The sequence below is a fragment of the Pneumocystis carinii genome (genome assembly GCF_001477545.1).
Source record: "Pneumocystis carinii B80 chromosome Unknown supercont1.12, whole genome shotgun sequence".
In the NCBI taxonomy this organism is placed as follows: domain Eukaryota; kingdom Fungi; phylum Ascomycota; class Pneumocystomycetes; order Pneumocystales; family Pneumocystaceae; genus Pneumocystis; species Pneumocystis carinii.
The window spans coordinates 127,088-145,042 of record NW_017264724.1 but is presented as its reverse complement, the minus strand read 5'-3'; the positions used below and the strand labels follow the sequence as shown (position 1 = coordinate 145,042).

The 17,955-nt window shown below is 24.9% G+C and overlaps 10 protein-coding genes across 10 annotated transcripts; 5 read left to right on the top strand and 5 right to left on the bottom strand.

Annotated features, from left to right (window-relative positions):
• Positions 1–1,072: 1,072 nt before the first annotated feature.
• Positions 1,073–1,485, bottom strand: T552_02684 (hypothetical protein). The gene is made up of 3 exons (XM_018371216.1): positions 1,468–1,485; positions 1,202–1,421; positions 1,073–1,157 (listed from the first exon to the last, which is right to left on the bottom strand). The coding sequence occupies exons 2-3, from the start codon at positions 1,394–1,396 to the stop codon at positions 1,119–1,121; spliced, it is 234 nt and encodes a 77-aa protein (XP_018225010.1). The 5' UTR covers positions 1,397–1,421; positions 1,468–1,485; the 3' UTR covers positions 1,073–1,118.
• A 303-nt stretch (positions 1,486–1,788) lies between these two features.
• On the top strand, positions 1,789–3,548 carry T552_02683 (hypothetical protein). The gene is made up of 4 exons (XM_018371215.1): positions 1,789–2,407; positions 2,454–2,507; positions 2,549–3,132; positions 3,175–3,548. Exons 1-4 carry the CDS (start codon positions 1,796–1,798, stop codon positions 3,500–3,502), a joined length of 1,578 nt encoding a protein of 525 aa, XP_018225009.1. The 5' UTR covers positions 1,789–1,795; the 3' UTR covers positions 3,503–3,548.
• A 656-nt stretch (positions 3,549–4,204) lies between these two features.
• T552_02682 (hypothetical protein) lies at positions 4,205–6,359 on the top strand (the record flags this gene model as incomplete). The annotated part of the gene is made up of 5 exons (XM_018371214.1): positions 4,205–4,377; positions 4,418–4,501; positions 4,546–4,689; positions 4,732–6,064; positions 6,108–6,359. The coding sequence occupies 5 exons, from the start codon at positions 4,205–4,207 to the stop codon at positions 6,357–6,359; spliced, it is 1,986 nt and encodes a 661-aa protein (XP_018225008.1).
• A 471-nt stretch (positions 6,360–6,830) lies between these two features.
• On the top strand, positions 6,831–7,392 carry T552_02681 (hypothetical protein). The gene is made up of 2 exons (XM_018371213.1): positions 6,831–7,137; positions 7,189–7,392. Exons 1-2 carry the CDS (start codon positions 6,877–6,879, stop codon positions 7,345–7,347), a joined length of 420 nt encoding a protein of 139 aa, XP_018225007.1. The 5' UTR covers positions 6,831–6,876; the 3' UTR covers positions 7,348–7,392.
• Positions 7,393–7,492: 100 nt separating this feature from the next.
• Positions 7,493–8,270, top strand: T552_02680 (hypothetical protein). Its single transcript, XM_018371212.1, has 3 exons — positions 7,493–7,875; positions 7,925–8,009; positions 8,054–8,270. The coding sequence occupies exons 1-3, from the start codon at positions 7,538–7,540 to the stop codon at positions 8,222–8,224; spliced, it is 594 nt and encodes a 197-aa protein (XP_018225006.1). The 5' UTR covers positions 7,493–7,537; the 3' UTR covers positions 8,225–8,270.
• A 765-nt stretch (positions 8,271–9,035) lies between these two features.
• Positions 9,036–10,231, top strand: T552_02679 (hypothetical protein). The gene is made up of 2 exons (XM_018371211.1): positions 9,036–9,962; positions 10,008–10,231. The coding sequence occupies exons 1-2, from the start codon at positions 9,261–9,263 to the stop codon at positions 10,185–10,187; spliced, it is 882 nt and encodes a 293-aa protein (XP_018225005.1). The 5' UTR covers positions 9,036–9,260; the 3' UTR covers positions 10,188–10,231.
• Positions 10,232–10,935: 704 nt separating this feature from the next.
• Positions 10,936–12,320, bottom strand: T552_02678 (hypothetical protein). Its single transcript, XM_018371210.1, has 6 exons — positions 12,002–12,320; positions 11,825–11,943; positions 11,364–11,781; positions 11,228–11,316; positions 11,129–11,183; positions 10,936–11,080 (listed from the first exon to the last, which is right to left on the bottom strand). Exons 1-6 carry the CDS (start codon positions 12,266–12,268, stop codon positions 10,982–10,984), a joined length of 1,047 nt encoding a protein of 348 aa, XP_018225004.1. The 5' UTR covers positions 12,269–12,320; the 3' UTR covers positions 10,936–10,981.
• Positions 12,321–12,945: 625 nt separating this feature from the next.
• On the bottom strand, positions 12,946–14,091 carry T552_02677 (hypothetical protein). Its single transcript, XM_018371209.1, has 3 exons — positions 13,796–14,091; positions 13,481–13,754; positions 12,946–13,437 (listed from the first exon to the last, which is right to left on the bottom strand). Exons 1-3 carry the CDS (start codon positions 14,045–14,047, stop codon positions 12,992–12,994), a joined length of 972 nt encoding a protein of 323 aa, XP_018225003.1. The 5' UTR covers positions 14,048–14,091; the 3' UTR covers positions 12,946–12,991.
• Positions 14,092–16,876: 2,785 nt separating this feature from the next.
• Positions 16,877–17,282, bottom strand: T552_02676 (hypothetical protein). The gene is made up of 2 exons (XM_018371208.1): positions 17,204–17,282; positions 16,877–17,156 (listed from the first exon to the last, which is right to left on the bottom strand). Exons 1-2 carry the CDS (start codon positions 17,236–17,238, stop codon positions 16,922–16,924), a joined length of 270 nt encoding a protein of 89 aa, XP_018225002.1. The 5' UTR covers positions 17,239–17,282; the 3' UTR covers positions 16,877–16,921.
• A 44-nt stretch (positions 17,283–17,326) lies between these two features.
• On the bottom strand, positions 17,327–17,947 carry T552_02675 (small nuclear ribonucleoprotein Sm D2). The gene is made up of 5 exons (XM_018371207.1): positions 17,902–17,947; positions 17,743–17,843; positions 17,582–17,694; positions 17,524–17,535; positions 17,327–17,481 (listed from the first exon to the last, which is right to left on the bottom strand). Exons 1-5 carry the CDS (start codon positions 17,904–17,906, stop codon positions 17,368–17,370), a joined length of 345 nt encoding a protein of 114 aa, XP_018225001.1. The 5' UTR covers positions 17,907–17,947; the 3' UTR covers positions 17,327–17,367.
• Positions 17,948–17,955: the final 8 nt, after the last annotated feature.

Here is a 17,955-nt window from a genome sequence, read left to right as displayed (position 1 = left end):
CTATTGATAATTTTAAAATACTGTATATTAATTAACATTTATAGTATATTATTTATTTTAAAATTCAAATTAAAATTATCTAATAAACATAAAATAAAAAACATTAAGTTTTAAATTATGTTAATTAAACTTTTTATATTAAATATATGTTTTTATTAGTATAAAACTTTAAAATTGTAGGTTTTAAGATTATTATTAATCAGAAACCATATTAAATTTATTATATTTTAAGCATTGCATAAATTATAAAATACTATTCATGTAAAAATAAAAAATATTATCACTTTAATTATTACTTAATATGGTAAAAAGATATATATTAAATATAATTTTATTTTTTTTTAAAAAATTATTATCTTTATTAAAAATACATGGACAATTATTAATCATAATGTTAATTAATATAAATAAATATATCTAAAAATATCATTTCAATATTTATTTATTAATTCATAAGTTTTTAAACAAAAAAACAATTTAATAAATTATAAAAAATATATATAAAAATATAATTATAATTTTAAAAAATACATTTAAAAATTTAATATGATAAATCTGAGTGATTATATATGATAAATATCAATTTTAACATAATCATATATTTTTTGAAAATGAAATATTTTATTATTTTAATATTAACCATAATTATGATAAAAATATCAAATCATTATATATAATTTAAACTATAAAAAATGATATAAATATACTAATAATATAGATTATATTTGTTTGAAAAAATAAATGTTAAGTATTTTATAAAATTTATAACATAAAACATTATCAAGAATATTTATAAAAAACTCCAACATTAGTTTTAAATAATACAATTTACTGCTTTAATATACATAATCAACTTCATTACGCCTTATTTAAAAATAATTATTCAATAAAAATGCAATTATCATTTAATTATAATTTTTCTATTAAAATTACTACAAAATAAATAATTAGAAACAATTATAGAGAAAATAATTATAATATATAATATTATCACTAACAAATTTTATAGTATAAATAAATGACATTTAATTCTGATATAAACACGTCCTAAGAAATAAAGCAGTATTTTTTGGAAGATAAAATATTCTAAGTAAGTATATTCGAAATATATCCAAATGCTACTTTATTGCATTTTCATTAATTTTATCCCATATATTCTAAAATAAAATTTAGATACAATTTCTATTATCAAAAAATATACCTTTCTTTCTTTTTTAGAAATATATTTCCATTTAGCTTTATTAACCTTATACTGAAATTGTTCCTTAAATATCATTGCCTTCCTTATTGCCAGATCTTTTCTTTTATGTTGTCTAGTAGACATATTCCTAGATTTTATTTTTTTCTTAATACCCGACTTTCGAAATACAGAATTAAACATTTCTTTAGACATCATTTGTTTTAAAGAATTATTTATTTATCTTAGACGCCCTTAATTATTGAATGTTATTTTATCCTTTATAATACCTCTGAAATGCATGTTTATCATATATTACAATTATTTTTTCACAGTTTTTAACCCAAATAACGATTGTCCAAAAAAACTTATTTTAAAAAGCTAAAAAAATAAAAATCAAATATCATTATATATATATTATTTTTTTAACATCTAAAAGATATTAGCCTTTTATTTAAATCGTCTAAAACATAAGGAAACAGAATCAGTAACATAGCATTAAATTAAATGCTAAAAAACATATCATTTAAATGTATTAAAGACTTCATATCACTAATACCTTGGTTTTATTTTTTTTGGTTCATTTTAGTACTTATAACTTCTTACATTTATATTGGGATGTTTTTTAATTTTCCCTCATTATTGGATTTTTATAGTATGTTCTTTGACATTTTAGAAGAAAAAAAGAAAAGTATAGAGAAAATATTTGGAAAGAATATTTTTGATAAAATAAAATTACAAAATTTGGTAAAAAATGAAACAAACATTAAACATGAGCAAATCATTGGAGGTCTTTATAATTCAGGAAATAGTTGTTATATAAACTGTATTATTCAATCATTTGCATCTTTAAATGAATTAGAATATATTCTGGAAAAATTATCTAAAGAACAGGATAATCCTATTGCATCAGCTACATTTTCTATTATATTTAAGCTCAATCATTCATCTTCATTATCTCGAACACATAGCACTTCCAAACTCATAAAAACTTTGTCACTAAATAAAAAAATTTATGACTATGAACAACAAGATGCTCAAGAATTTTTCCAAATTTTAACAACACAACTAAATACAGAAATTTTAAGGATGTCAAAAAAATGCACAGAAAAAGGATTTTCAGATTCCATCAAAACAAGATCAGAAATTTGCAACATAGAAAATGAAATAAAAAGTCCATTTGATGGACTTATGGCTAATAGATTAGAATGTATAAATTGTGGGTTTTCAGTATGTCAAATTATTTAATAGAAAATTCAAATTAATTATTTATTAGGAAGGAATAATTCACTCATCGTTTACAAGTGTATCTCTTCCATTGTCATCCTCAGTAAGATTTTCATAAGAAATAATATACAATAACATCAAAAGCAGGAATTATGTTCATTAGAAGATTGTTTATCGGCATACGTTAACAAAGAAATGATTGAAGATATTCTTTGTCAAAAGTGCTCACTAATTGCGTCTAAAAAAGATCTCGAAATTCTTCTAAAATCTTTACCTAATTCTGAAATGTCTCAAAATATCAAAAAAAAATTAAATGCCATTATTTCTGCTTTAGAAACAGAAGTCCTGGACGCAGAATATTTAAAAGACTTCAAACTTCCTCGTCTTGTCAATAGTATTAAATCAAAACAAATTATGTTTGCTCGTCTTCCTAAAATTTTAACTCTCCACATTAATCGTTCAACTATTTCACCTATCAATGGCTCTATCTATAAGAATACAGCATCTATTACGTTTCCTCTTATATTAGATTTAAACAGATACACAACATCATATTCAACCTTATGGATAGATCCTATACAAACAACGTCTATACCTAATCAAAAAAACCAATCAAAATATGAATTGAAGTCAATAATAGTACATTATGGCTCTCATACATTTGGGCATTATGTAACATTTAGAAAGACATTGAGAGGATGGTTTAAAATTAGCGATAGAAACGTTAGGTTAGTTCCATTAATTATATATATTTTTTATAATTATCCTAGAGCATGCAGTATCGAAGAGGTTCTTCACTCCGGAAACGTATTTATGCTAATGTATGAACAAATAAAAGATAATCTTAATATAAATCAAATTATTCAAAATTTTAGATCAGAAAATTATACTAAACCTTATTCAATAAAATATCTTTCTTCTGTATTTAATAATGGAAAAGAAAATTGTAGTGAGGGATTTCAAACAGAAACTAAAACTCAAAATTCATTAGGTGTATCAACAATAAATAACACAAACTACTTATATCCTATAATGAAAACATGCATTACGAAATCATCATTGTATTCACCATTGCCTATAATATCTAGAAAAAATTGAGATTATTATCATTAAGTAACTATTGTAAAGCCAAATCATCTAAAATATGGGAAATCTTATTAATTTAGTTATTTAATAATCTACCTACCTAAATATTTAATAAAAAATTAATTATATGCAAAACCATACGAAATTCTAAAGTAACCAAGAAATCATATTCTTTTATATTTATATATCGTATAATTATTAGTAGATAATTATAAAATTACAAAAAACTTTTTTCAGAATATATTGAAATTTATAAAATAATAATAATAGAATAAAACATTATCATTTTAGAGGAATTATTACTAAAGAATTTATCATTTTTATTGGATATTCAAATTCAAATTAGAACAAACATAAAGATCCATAAATTAATTTTATTATTAATATCGCTAGATTAATTTTAAAACGTTGTTTACATTTAATCATCTAAAGAGAAAAAATAAAAAAAATCGTTATTAATAGCAAAAATACTTATTAGAAGAGGAATATACATTTAATAGCCTTTTTAGTTTCAATTGAAAAAAGGCAATAAGAATTGAATTATTATTTTTCAAGTATACATCTCAACAGTTTTAATACTAATTACAAAAAACATTTAAGAATTATTTATTAATCATTCTCGCTTAAAACAATAAAAGATTTATACATAAAGAAGAGTAAATTGAAGCTTTAACTATATTTATTTTATTAGATTTTAATTTTAAAAAATATGCAATGTTTCAAGTTCATAAGCGAAGTAAACATCTTCCTACATTAAAAAAAATATTTATAGGAGGAATTGCTGCCTTAATATCAAAAGTTTTTGGAAAATGTATATCTCTCTCAGGATCTAAAAGCTGTCCTTCCTTTAATACATCATCAATATCTACTATTGCAAATAATACATTGTGATTCTTTATTTTGTTTAAATATTTTTAACTAACAAAGATATAGTCCATTTCTTTCACTTGTTAGCAATGTTAATGAATTTGATGAACAATTAGAATCTTATATAGCTAATCATTATACAAAGTGATATTATTTTAACTTAAAGATATTTTTTATTAATTTATTAGAGATAAATATGGAAACTTTTATGGTTGTTCAATGGAAGATATTTCAGATACGCATAAATTTTATGCAAGATTCACAAAAACAATATTATGTGCATCTGTAATTCAAGAGTCAATTGTAGCATGTAATCTAACTGCTGCAAATAGGTAAAAATTTTACTCTTTTAGCCAAATTACTAATTACAATAGTCGTCCAGTTTGTGCAGATACTTGTGCAGAATGGACTAGTAGTGAAGCATCTATTTTGCAACATTATTGTACAAATAGAACTCTTGAAAACGATCTATCATTAATACGATTTGATTTTTCAGTATGCACAAGTCCAAGTGCATCTTTTTCTTTAGAATGTATTAAAGGAAAATCTAACGAACCTCAAAGTTGTGGATTTGGAACTAACATATTAGAACTTTGTCAATATTGTAACTCATCCTTCTCAAATTCTATAGACACATGCTGTGCATTATCTAATTTATCACATTGCGCTTCTCTTAACTACTCTATTTCAGTACCTTCATTAACCGATTTAATTCCTACTTTTACAACATCTACAACATCAAATACTATTAGCTCAAGCTCTTTACCTACAATTCCTATAAATAAACAAGAAAAAAACAATGCTGCAAAATTATCACAGAAAACTATATCATTCATAATTATCTTATCAATAGTAATCATAATAATAATTCTTTCATTATTAATTTTACTTATTATTTTATCTTTCAACAAAAGAAGAAAAATCAGAAATACTATGTCTAAGCTAAATGCAAAACAACCTTTTATTGAAGAGGATCCATATAAAAGAAATTATTTATCGCTTTTTAGAACAGAAAATAACTCTAATACATTGAATCATAGTACTATACCTATACAAAGGAACTATGATTATTTTAATAGGGCTATCATCACGAGTACATCTGAAAAAGAGCTTCCTTCAATAAATAATCAAAACAAACAATTCAAGAGTTATAAAAATTCTTATAATATCGCTAATTCAAATAAAAATCAGAAGCTTTATCAAAATACAACACCATCTTTAAAATTTGATTCATATAAATCGTTAAATCATAATACATCACAAATAACTGAAAATAACTCTGAAAGTATAAACACCATTACATTGAAAAATTCTAAATCACGTCCCACATCTTCTATTGAGCAAGATCGTGTAGCAATCTTGCCAATTGTAATGTCTATGAAAGATTATTATTCTGATCATCAAATAACACGCAATACAGAAGTTGTCGCTCTTTATATATATGAACCAAAAATGCCAGATGAAATGATTTTAGAAAGAGGAGATATTATTCATGTAGTATCTGTCTGGGATGATGGTTGGTGTTCAGGAATAAAAATAGGGAAACTAGACAATTTTAACACAAAAAATGCCTTTAAAAACAATATAAAATGCTTACAAAGTACTAGTAAAAATATTTCTAAACTAGAAACTGAAATTCAAATAGATGAACTAACTATAAAAGCATTTCCATTAGTTTGCGTTTGTCACAAAGATTCATGGAAAGATGTATTTTTATAATTATTTAGATCTTTAGCTTATAAGCTTCTAGGTTATTGAATCAGATATATCACCATCCTCAACATTAAAAAGTGCGCCGCCAAATATTAACCGTCAAATATTTAATAACTTTGAAAATAACATTTCTTCACAGTTCAATGAAAAAAACATAAATTTTGAAAATGCGGGACATGATATTAAAATTGCTAAAGAACCTCGAAGAAAATCTTTTCCTGAAATATGGCCAATAAATAGATTGATAAATTCCAAATTTAAGGAGCAATTCGAAATAATTCCATCTTAATATTTCACAAATCAACGATACATGTTTTTGGATATCTTTATATTAAAATAATAATTCAGAGATGTATCTCTTTATTCATACATAAAATATGCATTTTTTTTAATCACTATCTGAATAAAAATATTTATGTTTATTAATAATTGATAGCCAATTATCAAGCATAAAATTTAACAAAACCTTCATTTAAAATAATGGTATTATTATCTCTAAAAATCTATTTCAAACATTTTTACGTTTTTATAACATTTTTATGGTTTTTATAAAATATATTCAAATAAAAAATTTCTTTTATATTTCTAAAGTTTAAAATCTTAATAAATAAATATAAAATTTCATCAAAAAACTAGATTTAATATAATATCAAAAACTATTATAAATATTAAAACAAATGCATATAAAATTTTTAAACATTTAGATATTTAAACATATATTTTTTAATAATTTTTTTAAATATTTTAATCCCAAATAATTAAATATAAACCATATATAATTATAAAATTATTTTTAATAAAAAAAAATGAAGAAAGCAAAAAAGAAGGCTTATTCTGATATATCACAATATCTATCATCACCATCCATAACAAATTCCGAGGAAAGTGATGATGAATGGTCTGTTTCATTTTTAAAGACATTGAATCATAAAAAAGGACAAAATGTTTATTCAAAAATGACTAATACAATATGGTGGGGCTGGTTTCTCATCATTTTTACATGGTTTCTTTTTGTAACTGGAATGTCTGGAGTTTTTGGAATTTGGCAATGGGTATTCCGAATTGAAGTAATTTATTCATGTTATTTCATTAACAAAACTAAAAACATAAAATATTAGAATATTAGAAATCAAGAAAAATCATATGATTTCCCAATTATTGATTATTATTTTTTACTTATTGTTTTAACTGGTGGAGTTGTAGCATGGATATGGGTAGGCATTAATTGGCTTGGATTAAAATATTTCCGAATGACAGAAACTAAGGGTGATCCATGAAAGATCACAAGTATTTTATAAATATTTTTTCTTTTAAAAAGCTAAAGTTTATTCAACAATAAAAAAACGTTTTTTTTTATGAAATAATTTTGCCAAATTCCCTTTAATTTATTTTTTGGATCATTATTTAACACCTTTTTATCCATATTTATATTTTTTATAATACAACAATATTCATTTTTACGAGCATATGAAAAAATTTATTGAAGCAGGTAAATTGGCACTTCCAGGTCAGCCTGTTTCATCAACAAATGCTGCCATAGCGGGCCCTGGTACTATCATTTATAACTCTGTTATTCGAGCGTCAATTCCAGGAAAAGTAGTTCAATCTTTAAATTTAAATGGAGAATACCAAGTTTCAGTAGAAAGACTAATATGCAGATTCAGTGGAAAAGGTTCACCCATCTTGCCTGAAGTAAATGCATTTGTATTAGGTCGGGTTATAAAAATTAAACCCAAAGAAGCTATAGTCAGTATTTTTGTGGTTAATGAGATAGTTTGTCAAAGAGAATTTCAAGGCATCATTAGGTAAAATTTCTCCTAAATATAACAAGGAAATTTACTCTATTTCACGTAGAATTCAGGATATAGAAGCTGTTAACAAAAATACGATTAAAGTGTACACTTCATTTCGTCTAGGAGATATTGTGAGAGCACAAGTAGTAAGTAAAATAAAACAAAACAATTTATTAATAAATATTTTAAGATATCATTAGGTGATCAATATTCATATTATCTTTCTACAGCAAAAAATGATTTAGGAGTTGTGTTTGCTACAGATATTACGGGAGATACTATGTATCCTATCAATTGGCACCAAATGCGTTCATATGTTACGGGTACTATTGAAGAACGAAAATGTGCAAGACCTATATGATATTAAAGAAATCATCAATTTTCGATATATATGTACTATTATTAAACCCTTTTTTTTCAAAGATTATATAATTACAGAAAAATTATAAAATTGTTAAAGCAAAATTCAGTCTGAAAATCCAGTTACCATGATTAGATGTATATGCAAGAAAAGTTTAATGTTACAGGAAATATTCTTATATCGCTATTAATATACACCAAAAAAGTGTAAAATCAATCTTTACCAACATGATCCAAAATATTTAATTTTTTTTATATTAATGAAATCAAGACAATCATTGAAAATATGGTAACTATGGAAAATATACTCAAAGAGCTATTGTTAAATTTAAATTTTTATTTTATTATAAAATCAATAAAGATAATTTAAGTTTTTCAATTTTCACATAAATCAATGTATATTTATAATAAATTAATAATATTGATATTTTATGTAATATATCTAAAAAATATATAAAAACATTCCCTTTAATAAGTCTAAGAAACTACTTTTTGAATTATTAAATTTAAAATGTACAAAAATAAGACTCTGTATAAAAACATTTACCTACTAAAATATACAGATTATTATATATTTTAGAAAAATTGCTTCTCATAAGCTTAAATATATGCAAATAGTCATTCTATATAATTAAAAATGAAGAATCTAATAATATTATTTTAGATCAAAATCTAATATTAAGGAATCCAGACTCCCAATTACAAATATTTACAACTACTATAACATCCATCCTTTAAAACTAAAAACATATAACCAAATATCTATTATATTCCAAAATTTTAAAAATAATTTTTAGATTAAAGTTGTCGGACTTTTTGACGACTTGACAAAAATTTGTATTAAAACCGGAATTTTCAATGATTCAAATTATAAATATTATTCATGAAAACAAGCAGTTAAGATAATACCTTTTGATGTGTCACTCTTAGAAAAATATTATTCAAGTTCTTATTTAGATTTTTGTGGAAAACAAATTACTTTATACAATACGTTAAACTTAAACATTGATGAAGCTGAAAAAGAAATTCATGCAGCAATGACGGAGGTTTTTCAGAAAGCAAAGAACTTTTCAATACAAGGAAATAGTTTTATTATTGGCTCAGCTAAAGACAAAAACAAAAAATGCAGAAAAACTATGGAAGATACACATACATACATTTATGATTTTGGAGGTGTAACTGATCAAGGATATTTTGCTATTTTCGACGGTCATGCAGGATATCATGCAGCAAACTTCTGTAAAGAACAGTTCCATGTTATCTTATGTAATTTACTTCATAATATGCCATCATCAACAATTCCTGATATTTTTGATGCTACATTCACATCCGTTGATAATGCATTGGCTAATCTTCCATCAAAAAACAGTGGTTGCACAGCTATTGCTGCCCTTATAAGGTGGGAGGAAAGATCATTTGCGACAATTTCAGGCTTTCATGAAACTCGACGTACAAAACTTCTTTATACTGCAAATGTTGGAGATGCTCGTGCAGTTCTTTGTAGAGGTGGTAAAGCACATCGTCTTTCTTACGATCATAGGAGTAGTGATTGGCATGAAAGTCAAAGAATTATTAGTTCAGGAGGGCTTATCATTAACAATAGAGTTAACGGCATTCTGGCCGTTACTCGTGCTCTCGGTGATACTTATATGAAAGATTTTGTTATTAGTCATCCTTTTACAACAGAAACTATTCTTATTCCTGACGAAGATGAATTTATTATTCTTGCATGTGATGGCGTAAGTAATGTTTTTTTTAAAAGAACTTTATATTTAACTTTATAGCTTTGGGATGTATGCTCTGATCAGCAAGCTGTTGATATTTGCCGTAATATTTATGATCCACATATAGCTAGCAGGAAATTAATCGACTATGCTATTTCTCAGTCTAGTACAGATAATATTACAACTATAGTTATTCGTCTTTCCAAAAATGATTCAGAAATAAAAGAATGTCTTTTTTGAGAACATATTAAATATTATGATCAACAAAAAGCAAATCTTTCTATAGATTTTCTTCATTTATATTGTATCTAGTCAACTAATTTATTCTTTAACATGAGTTTTTATATTTATATTATTTTTTTTTACATTTTTATGACTTAAATCATTTTTACTAGAATTCTTTGAAAAACGAAAGTAGTTGTTTATAGAAAATGTTTATCTAGAAAAATACTTAAAACGAATTCCATACATAGCCAATCGTAAATTGTACAGTAATCTACTAAAAACTACTTTGCAAAATTATAGCATTTTAGAAAATCAATTGTAATAGGGGAAATAAAACACTTTAAAACTTTAACTTTCAATAAAACCTAAAGAGCAAACATATAACAAAGACAATTTCTAATATTTTTCTTTAAAGTCTTTTGAACTTAAACGAAAAACTTCCAATCTAAAATATCTTAAATATTATAATATAGACTAATCATATAGAAATATGCTCTAGATGAATTATTTATAAATACCAGAAAACTTCAATTTATACATTTCCAAAAAATCTTTGGAAAATAAAAAGAACAAAAAATAAAAAAAAAAACTAAACTTTAATAAACATTTCTAAAATTAAAATACTTTAAAACATAGCTTACATATAATTTAAGCTTCTATTAACTTAAAACATTTCTTCATTATTTTACAATAAACTTAATATTCTAATTAAAAACCTAAAATCAGAATTTCAAAAATATTAGATCAAATATGCATTTATATAAACATTAGAGCAGAAAATAAGAAGCAAAACAAAAAAATAAAATATATTACATTTTCCTTTTTTTTCTATCATATTCATCTGTGCCAGGCAAAATTCTCTTATTTATATTTTTATCAAACCAAGGAGAATCTTTTGTACTAGTATCCTATAATAAGTCAGATAATAATATATATAATATATATATATATATTACCTGATCTACTAAATGAGTATATCTTGTTTGTCCTCGTTTCCCAAATTTGTCACCGCTTAATATATAAGTCTATAAAAATGATAAAGCAGAAAAACATACCGAACTTGCATTGTATTTGGCAACAATGTTTTATCAGATATTTCATCCATAACAGGAACAGAGTAATCTCTTTTCAAAATTTCTTCATCCTTATTCAAAATATAAATAATCCAGAAATTTAAAGAAATAAATATACCTGATAAAATGCACCACGATGATACCATTTTTGCAAAAATCTCATTTTAGATTTCGACTGTTTTTCCTTCTGTTCTTTCACACGTAACAAATCTTCTTTCAATCTCTCATCTTCATCCATATTACGTCGCCTCTCTATTTCATCACGTTCTCTTTCTTTTTCTTCAAAAAACATTTTCTCTCGTTTTATACGAGACAATTCACGTAATTTCCAAGCCACTCTCTCTTCTTCTGGATTCAAACCATCCGTATCATCTACTTCTATACCACCACTATCATCAGATGAATATTTAAATTCATCTTTTTTAATTTCATCTTCTACAAGAATTCGTGTTTCTTCTTTACGTTTTTCTTGCTCAATAATTCTCTGTTTCTCAACTTCTAATTGATCCAAGTTAAAACATTTCCCTCTTTCAGACCTGAATATTAATATTAAATAATGCATAACAAATAATACTATACTTTGGAACAAAAATAGGTTTTAATCGAATTTTTAATTGTTCTTCTAATTCTTCTGATTCTTCTGATTCTTCTGATTCTTCTGATTCTTCTGTTTCTTCTGTTTCATACCCACTAGTTTCCTAAAAAGATTTATTATAAGAGGTAAAGGATATATTTTATAAATATTTCATCAGATACTTCAGAATCCTCTGTATCATTCTGCCTAATTTCAGTGGAATCTAATTGCCATTCTTTTATATTCAATTTTTCATGATTATCAATTTTTTGAAAGTCAATAACAGGAGCCTGTACTTTAATAGGTTGTTTATCATGAAGAGATGTTGCATTATTTTTATCTTCATCAGATACATAATCACTATCATCTGATTCAACTTGTTCAGGACCTTTCCCAGCAAAATATCTAGAAACAGGTCGATGTAAGCGAAAACCCTTTTTTATAGGCATAATAAACTCAAATAACTCTCTTAGACCTCCATAAAAAATATATAAAAATACATAACTTTCATTTATATTACCAAATATATACAAAAATATATATATATCGATAAAATTAAAAAAAAGATAAAAAAGGTGTTCATATAAGAAATAAAACCAAAACAATCAATCATAATACACTAATCCCAAGCAAAAACAGTTACAATAAACTCAAATGAGACCGAATTATACCAATATAAATGAAAAAATGCTAATGAAATCAGAACACTCTGCCCAACAATATTATACATTGTCTTTCAAGAATCCGTTGAATTAATACATATTATATTTGGGATATGCAAACAAAAACAGTATGCACGTTTATCATAATAGCCCTAAAAATTGTAACTTCAGATAAAAGTAGTATTACGATCCATTCATAAACCAATATTAAATCGATAGTTAAAAATGACGTATACCAACACAATAGATTCCCATATACAAATAATAAAGAAAACATAATTATTGAAAGCCAACAATATACAATAACCCAGACAAGACGAATATCTGAATGCTAAAATTAAGGAAAAAATAGGAGTGCCAAAACAATAAGATCAGAAAAAAATAATCGAGCCATATAAATGTGAACAAAATCCAATGGAAAAAAAACCTAAAAGTCCAAAGCATAAACCACAAACAAAACTTCGAGTAAAAAAACTATCATATTGATTAATAGCCTTGTAATAAAAATGATTAAGATTTGCAACAAGGCATATTAATACGACTCAATGAAGTCCATTTAACCAAAGATATGGCAGATGTACCTAAAACACAATCCTTATGCTTTAATTCTACGGGATACTCCTTTAAATAACCCCGAGAAGGAACCAAGGGAACAGATAGTGCCGATACTACAGGCATAAATTGAGAAAAGTATAAATTATTAGTATAAGATAACGCAATATCAGAAGGTGCCAATAAGCAAGGCAAACTTCGCAAAAACCGAATTTTCACCAAGCTTACAGAATATGTCCAAAGCCTTTCCAAAATAACCTGCCAATCTTCCCATTGAGTCTTTGAAACAAGAAGCGAATAATGAATATTTACGAGAAATTCAGCTTCCATAACATGAATCTCTTTTACAGATATTCCAGTAATTTCTGCCCATGTTTTATTCGTATAGGTGTTATCATCAAGAACTAAAATCATTAATCATACAAAAAAATAAAGAAGTAATCATACACTTATTTCCGAGTATTAATGCAATTGTTAAAAGCCTGTACTCACTCCCAGACTTTCCTCTAATCATCGGATTTTTTTCCTTTAAACGATAGATAAAAAGTAATGCAAGAAAAATAACATTTTTTGAAATATTTATAGAAGAGAAAACACGTCGATTCCATGAAAGGAATTCTTCCTTAGGAAAAGAATTCGGACTCAGTAAATTCAATGATTGAACATTAGAGATAATTGAAAACAATGTTAAATCAGTCTCGAACCAGATCAGACAAGCGATCTAATAAAATAAGCCACTTTCAAAATAACAATCAAAATTACCTGAGCAATGAATTCAGACGCATGAGACTCAAGTATTAACGATAAAAATGGAGAAACAACATAATGAGCAAATGGACCATCTCGATCTTCTAAAGTATCATACTTCGATTTTGAAACAAACTTAGCAAGAAGATACGGATGATGCCGATACAATGAAATCTGCCGTGGTTTACGAATTCCAGAAGAAGAAGCTAATCGTCGCCATTCTTCATCTGGTTTCGGAATCACCACCGGATGCACACAATGCATCATTTTGAATGTCTTGATATAATTACGAATAAATCTCAGCCTTAAACAACAAAAGGCTTAAGAACCAATTAATAACAATGCCACAAAAAGCTTCGTGTTATAAAAAATAATAACACTGAGACAACCTAGTATATGTTTATATCATTTACTTTAATAACATCATAACTAAAAACTTACCTAGAATACTGGACCTAGAGTCTTGAAATCAATAACTTAATATTAACATTCAAAACTTGTCTAATATTATAAGCAATTAAATAAAAACATTGTCTTAAGATATTCGTGTGAAGGAGTTTCTGGATATAATCCGTAATTTCACAATAGCCGGGTTCCCTCGATTCGTTGGTCAATAAAGAAATTCTACTTTTCGCACTATGTCTCAAGCTACTCGGTTCACATATTTGCACTTAACGTATGCGTATTACTCGCTTATTATGTAACGACGCTTACCAAAAAAAGTTAAAAACTAAGTTAACATTTTAGCAGCGTTTTTATAACGAACATAAGCGTTCAATAGCCACTTTGGTGCTCTCTTTAAGACAACGAGCACTCAGTCGGATAAATATTTAGCGTCCAATGACCAAATATTACACTCGTTGATATACATAATAAAAACAATACACATATAAAAAAATATTTCATGCTATGACCTACATGAAGCAATATACGTATTGTATATTGTATCAAATATATTATTATGCTATTATTTTTATACAAGTATAAAAATAAATATATTTAACCAAATAATATTGATAAAATAACATTTTAAAGTTTTTTTTTTCATTAAAAACGTTATAAAATATCAGAATTTAGCCATAAAAATCATGCAGAAATTTAATAGGCATTTTTAGTCTTAATATACTTGCATTCTTTTAGTATATATTTTTTTTATAAAAATATGGTTAACTTCTAAATATTGCAGTAAAATGCCGCTAAACCTTTAATTATTAATTCATGCACTAAAACAATTAATTGCAGATGATATTAATAAAGCAAACGCGCATATGTTGAATGCTGCAATTTGCATAATAATCATATTTTCCCTTTGCATAATGCAATTTTTTATTAGCATTTCTTTTTTACACATCCGTCATGTTCACGGATAGATGAAAATACTTTTTACTCCGCATCAAAGGTATTTTTGAATGAGATCATAAAAAATACTCTAAAATCAATGCAAGGACCATACAGTGAAATAATAGCGCTACAATGTTGCATTGATTATTCTCATAAAATAAAGTATAGACCTACTCAGCCATGAATATTTCTTATACGGATTGGCTTATTTTTAAGACGCGAATGGTATTAATTAGGGCTGAAAGCAGCAGATTTAGTTTTTTTTTTTCAAAAAGCCCTTAAAAATATCATCGGAGACTATGTGCACGGATACACAATACCGATCAAAAATCTCCGTATTTGATTCTCATTCAACTCCTTTAAGGGATGTAAATAATATTAAAGAAAAAGTTTATCAAATATCCTAGTTTAATTATCTTTTATTATCTCAAAATTTTAGGAGTCAAATCATAATCAAGAAAATTAAACGGGCAAGATTTTTTTTTCCCATTTTTCGTACATTTAATAAAAAGCCATTTTTTCTAAATAATTAATAAACCTAATTGTTTTTATTATATCAATACATTTTTATATTAGCATTTCAATTTTACTTAAAAATAAGCTTTACATATATATTAAATGTTTAAAACTATATTCGTATTGAACTTGAAAACGCAATTATTATACCAATTATATAGCCATTAGAAATTAAGCCTTTAAAATAATAAGTGTTCATAATTCTATAAAATTAATAAAATAATAAAATAAATTGACATTTAAATTTAGCATTCATGTACTGAATCCTATTTGAAACTGAAACATATCAATGATAGATTTTTTTATGTTTCCAAAAATCTAGTATTCGCGAAACTAAATATTAACACGTTTATCATATAGCCTTTTATATTGAAATTATTTCATCTATATACATTTGACACATATTATTTTCAAAACCATTTTTATGCCACTTGTGTTGTTACATAGAATTGTACTGTCTAGCTGTTATATATGTTATTTACAGAATGCTATTAATTTATAAACATATTATGTTTAACTTGGCATATTTTAATATTAATATCTAAACTCTTTAAATATATATTACATAATCTAATATTTATGGCTATTTATATTAATTCAATATATATATATATATAGAACTTAAATATTTTAAAAATTATAATATTATAAATCAGAAATATTTATTTTATCAATTTAATAAAGACCTATGTTGCTTTTTATTTAATAGACCTTTAATGAAACAACTATATCTATTGAAAATAATACATTTTTTCAGATAAATATTTTATGAATATTTAGCATTCTACCGAAAGCTAGCTTAATATACTTTAAAGTTACATTATACAAACGAATCCATATAGCTACACTTGATCGTATTATAAATATTAATATTCTAACTTTCAAAAAAATTGTTCAACATTTACTAATATAATAACCTTTCTATAATAAAACAATATGTAAATTTCTTAACTAATCTATATCTATAATATAATGAAGAATAAACATAAAAACACCCATAAAACTCATCCTAATAATACATTTTATATTTATATTATAGAAAACTTAATACAAATCATATATATAAATGATTAACTATAAATCTAAAATAACAAAGCCACTACATCAATAACTTAAGGTATTCAAAAGAAAAAACTCATGTAATCAAAACATGAAAAAATATTCTAACATTATAACCTATAAATTTTTACAATTTCTTATTCATTTCCTGTTTCTAAGTAATCTCAAGCAGGCTGACTACAAATCCAGAAACCCTTATAATAAATACAATATATTCTTGCCAAACTACAAATCCCCACATTCATTTACTGTACGAATCATTAAAATAATATTATCCAAAAATGAATCTACAGAGACACGCAAGAATTTTAAATCATTGCTCTGAAACACTACAGAAAAATAAGGCCCATCTACTCTTATTTCTCTATATACTAAATGCTTTTTTAATTCCGAATCAGCAGACAAAACAGTTGCCGCCTGAGATGCAAGCTGTTCTGTTGGAAATGGAATATTAATATCACTGAGGATATTATTCCCACATTAAATACATATAAAATCCAAACTCACATTATATGATCAAATTTTACACAAGATTGACTCATAAACAATTAGTAATAATAAAATATTAAACATATTCAGAAAAAAAATATAGAAAAAAATAATAAATAATACATATATAAATGATATAAATTTGATAGATAAAAAAGATATATAATAATATAGAATATTAATTACACTGTATTTCTCAGTACAAGAATAACGCTATCTCCACGAAGAAACATTTTACTAATAAACCGATCTTTGTTAACAGGCTTACCCTTCTTTCCTTTAGCATTTCTTGGAATCTAAACAAATTATTAAAAAAAAAAAAATTAACATTCGTCTACCTCAGTCCACATCTATAGATATTAATAAAATATAAAAAAAAAACTACCAAAATCAAACCTCTTTCACATTTTCCAAAACCATATTAGAATGACGATCAAATGCTTTTACACGACCCAATAATTTACGATTATTTCGACAACTAATTAACACTTGATTATGGTTCCGTACAGCTAAAACTTCATTAAAAATAAACTAATTCATTCAACAAAACTAATCACCCTGCTGTAAAACAGAAAGAGGACCCGTATCAAATTCATATGCTTCTAACTGTTGTAATTCTGCCTCTGTCAGTTCTGATCGAGGCTTTGATATTAAATCACTATAACAAATTAGCTTATTAAAAATACATATTATTATTGTATTTCTCTTAAACTTACGCCATTCCTTAGTTCAACAAATATAACTTAAAAAATATTAAAAAATATACAAAA

Excerpts from the sequence above, each read along its gene's own strand:
- T552_02684 (XM_018371216.1), bottom strand. The coding sequence starts at position 1,396 with ATGATGTCTAAAGAAATGTTTAATTCTGTATTTCGAAAGTCGGGTATT. Across the intron at positions 1,158-1,201 it reads TTTCTAAAAAAGAAAGAAAG|AATATATGGGATAAAATTAA; the intron begins GTATATTTTTTG and ends ATTTTATTTTAG.
- T552_02683 (XM_018371215.1), top strand. The coding sequence starts at position 1,796 with ATGTTTTTTAATTTTCCCTCATTATTGGATTTTTATAGTATGTTCTTT. Across the intron at positions 2,508-2,548 it reads CTCTTCCATTGTCATCCTCA|CAGGAATTATGTTCATTAGA; the intron begins GTAAGATTTTCA and ends TAACATCAAAAG. Across the intron at positions 3,133-3,174 it reads ATTAGCGATAGAAACGTTAG|AGCATGCAGTATCGAAGAGG; the intron begins GTTAGTTCCATT and ends TAATTATCCTAG.
- T552_02681 (XM_018371213.1), top strand. The coding sequence starts at position 6,877 with ATGAAGAAAGCAAAAAAGAAGGCTTATTCTGATATATCACAATATCTA. Across the intron at positions 7,138-7,188 it reads AATGGGTATTCCGAATTGAA|AATATTAGAAATCAAGAAAA; the intron begins GTAATTTATTCA and ends ATAAAATATTAG.
- T552_02680 (XM_018371212.1), top strand. The coding sequence starts at position 7,538 with ATGAAAAAATTTATTGAAGCAGGTAAATTGGCACTTCCAGGTCAGCCT. Across the intron at positions 7,876-7,924 it reads GAATTTCAAGGCATCATTAG|AATTCAGGATATAGAAGCTG; the intron begins GTAAAATTTCTC and ends TATTTCACGTAG. Across the intron at positions 8,010-8,053 it reads ATATTGTGAGAGCACAAGTA|ATATCATTAGGTGATCAATA; the intron begins GTAAGTAAAATA and ends AAATATTTTAAG.
- T552_02679 (XM_018371211.1), top strand. The coding sequence starts at position 9,261 with ATGACGGAGGTTTTTCAGAAAGCAAAGAACTTTTCAATACAAGGAAAT. Across the intron at positions 9,963-10,007 it reads TTATTCTTGCATGTGATGGC|CTTTGGGATGTATGCTCTGA; the intron begins GTAAGTAATGTT and ends TTAACTTTATAG.
- T552_02678 (XM_018371210.1), bottom strand. The coding sequence starts at position 12,268 with ATGCCTATAAAAAAGGGTTTTCGCTTACATCGACCTGTTTCTAGATAT. Across the intron at positions 11,944-12,001 it reads ATGATACAGAGGATTCTGAA|GAAACTAGTGGGTATGAAAC; the intron begins GTATCTGATGAA and ends AAATCTTTTTAG. Across the intron at positions 11,184-11,227 it reads CCAAATACAATGCAAGTTCG|CGGTGACAAATTTGGGAAAC; the intron begins GTATGTTTTTCT and ends TTATATATTAAG.
- T552_02677 (XM_018371209.1), bottom strand. The coding sequence starts at position 14,047 with ATGATGCATTGTGTGCATCCGGTGGTGATTCCGAAACCAGATGAAGAA. Across the intron at positions 13,755-13,795 it reads CGTCTGAATTCATTGCTCAG|ATCGCTTGTCTGATCTGGTT; the intron begins GTAATTTTGATT and ends TTATTTTATTAG. Across the intron at positions 13,438-13,480 it reads ATTAATACTCGGAAATAAGT|TTCTTGATGATAACACCTAT; the intron begins GTATGATTACTT and ends TAATGATTTTAG.
- T552_02676 (XM_018371208.1), bottom strand. The coding sequence starts at position 17,238 with ATGAGTCAATCTTGTGTAAAATTTGATCATATAAT. Across the intron at positions 17,157-17,203 it reads GTAAAATTTGATCATATAAT|TGATATTAATATTCCATTTC; the intron begins GTGAGTTTGGAT and ends TAATATCCTCAG.
- T552_02675 (XM_018371207.1), bottom strand. Across the intron at positions 17,695-17,742 it reads TCTTTCTGTTTTACAGCAGG|CTGTACGGAACCATAATCAA; the intron begins GTGATTAGTTTT and ends ATGAAGTTTTAG.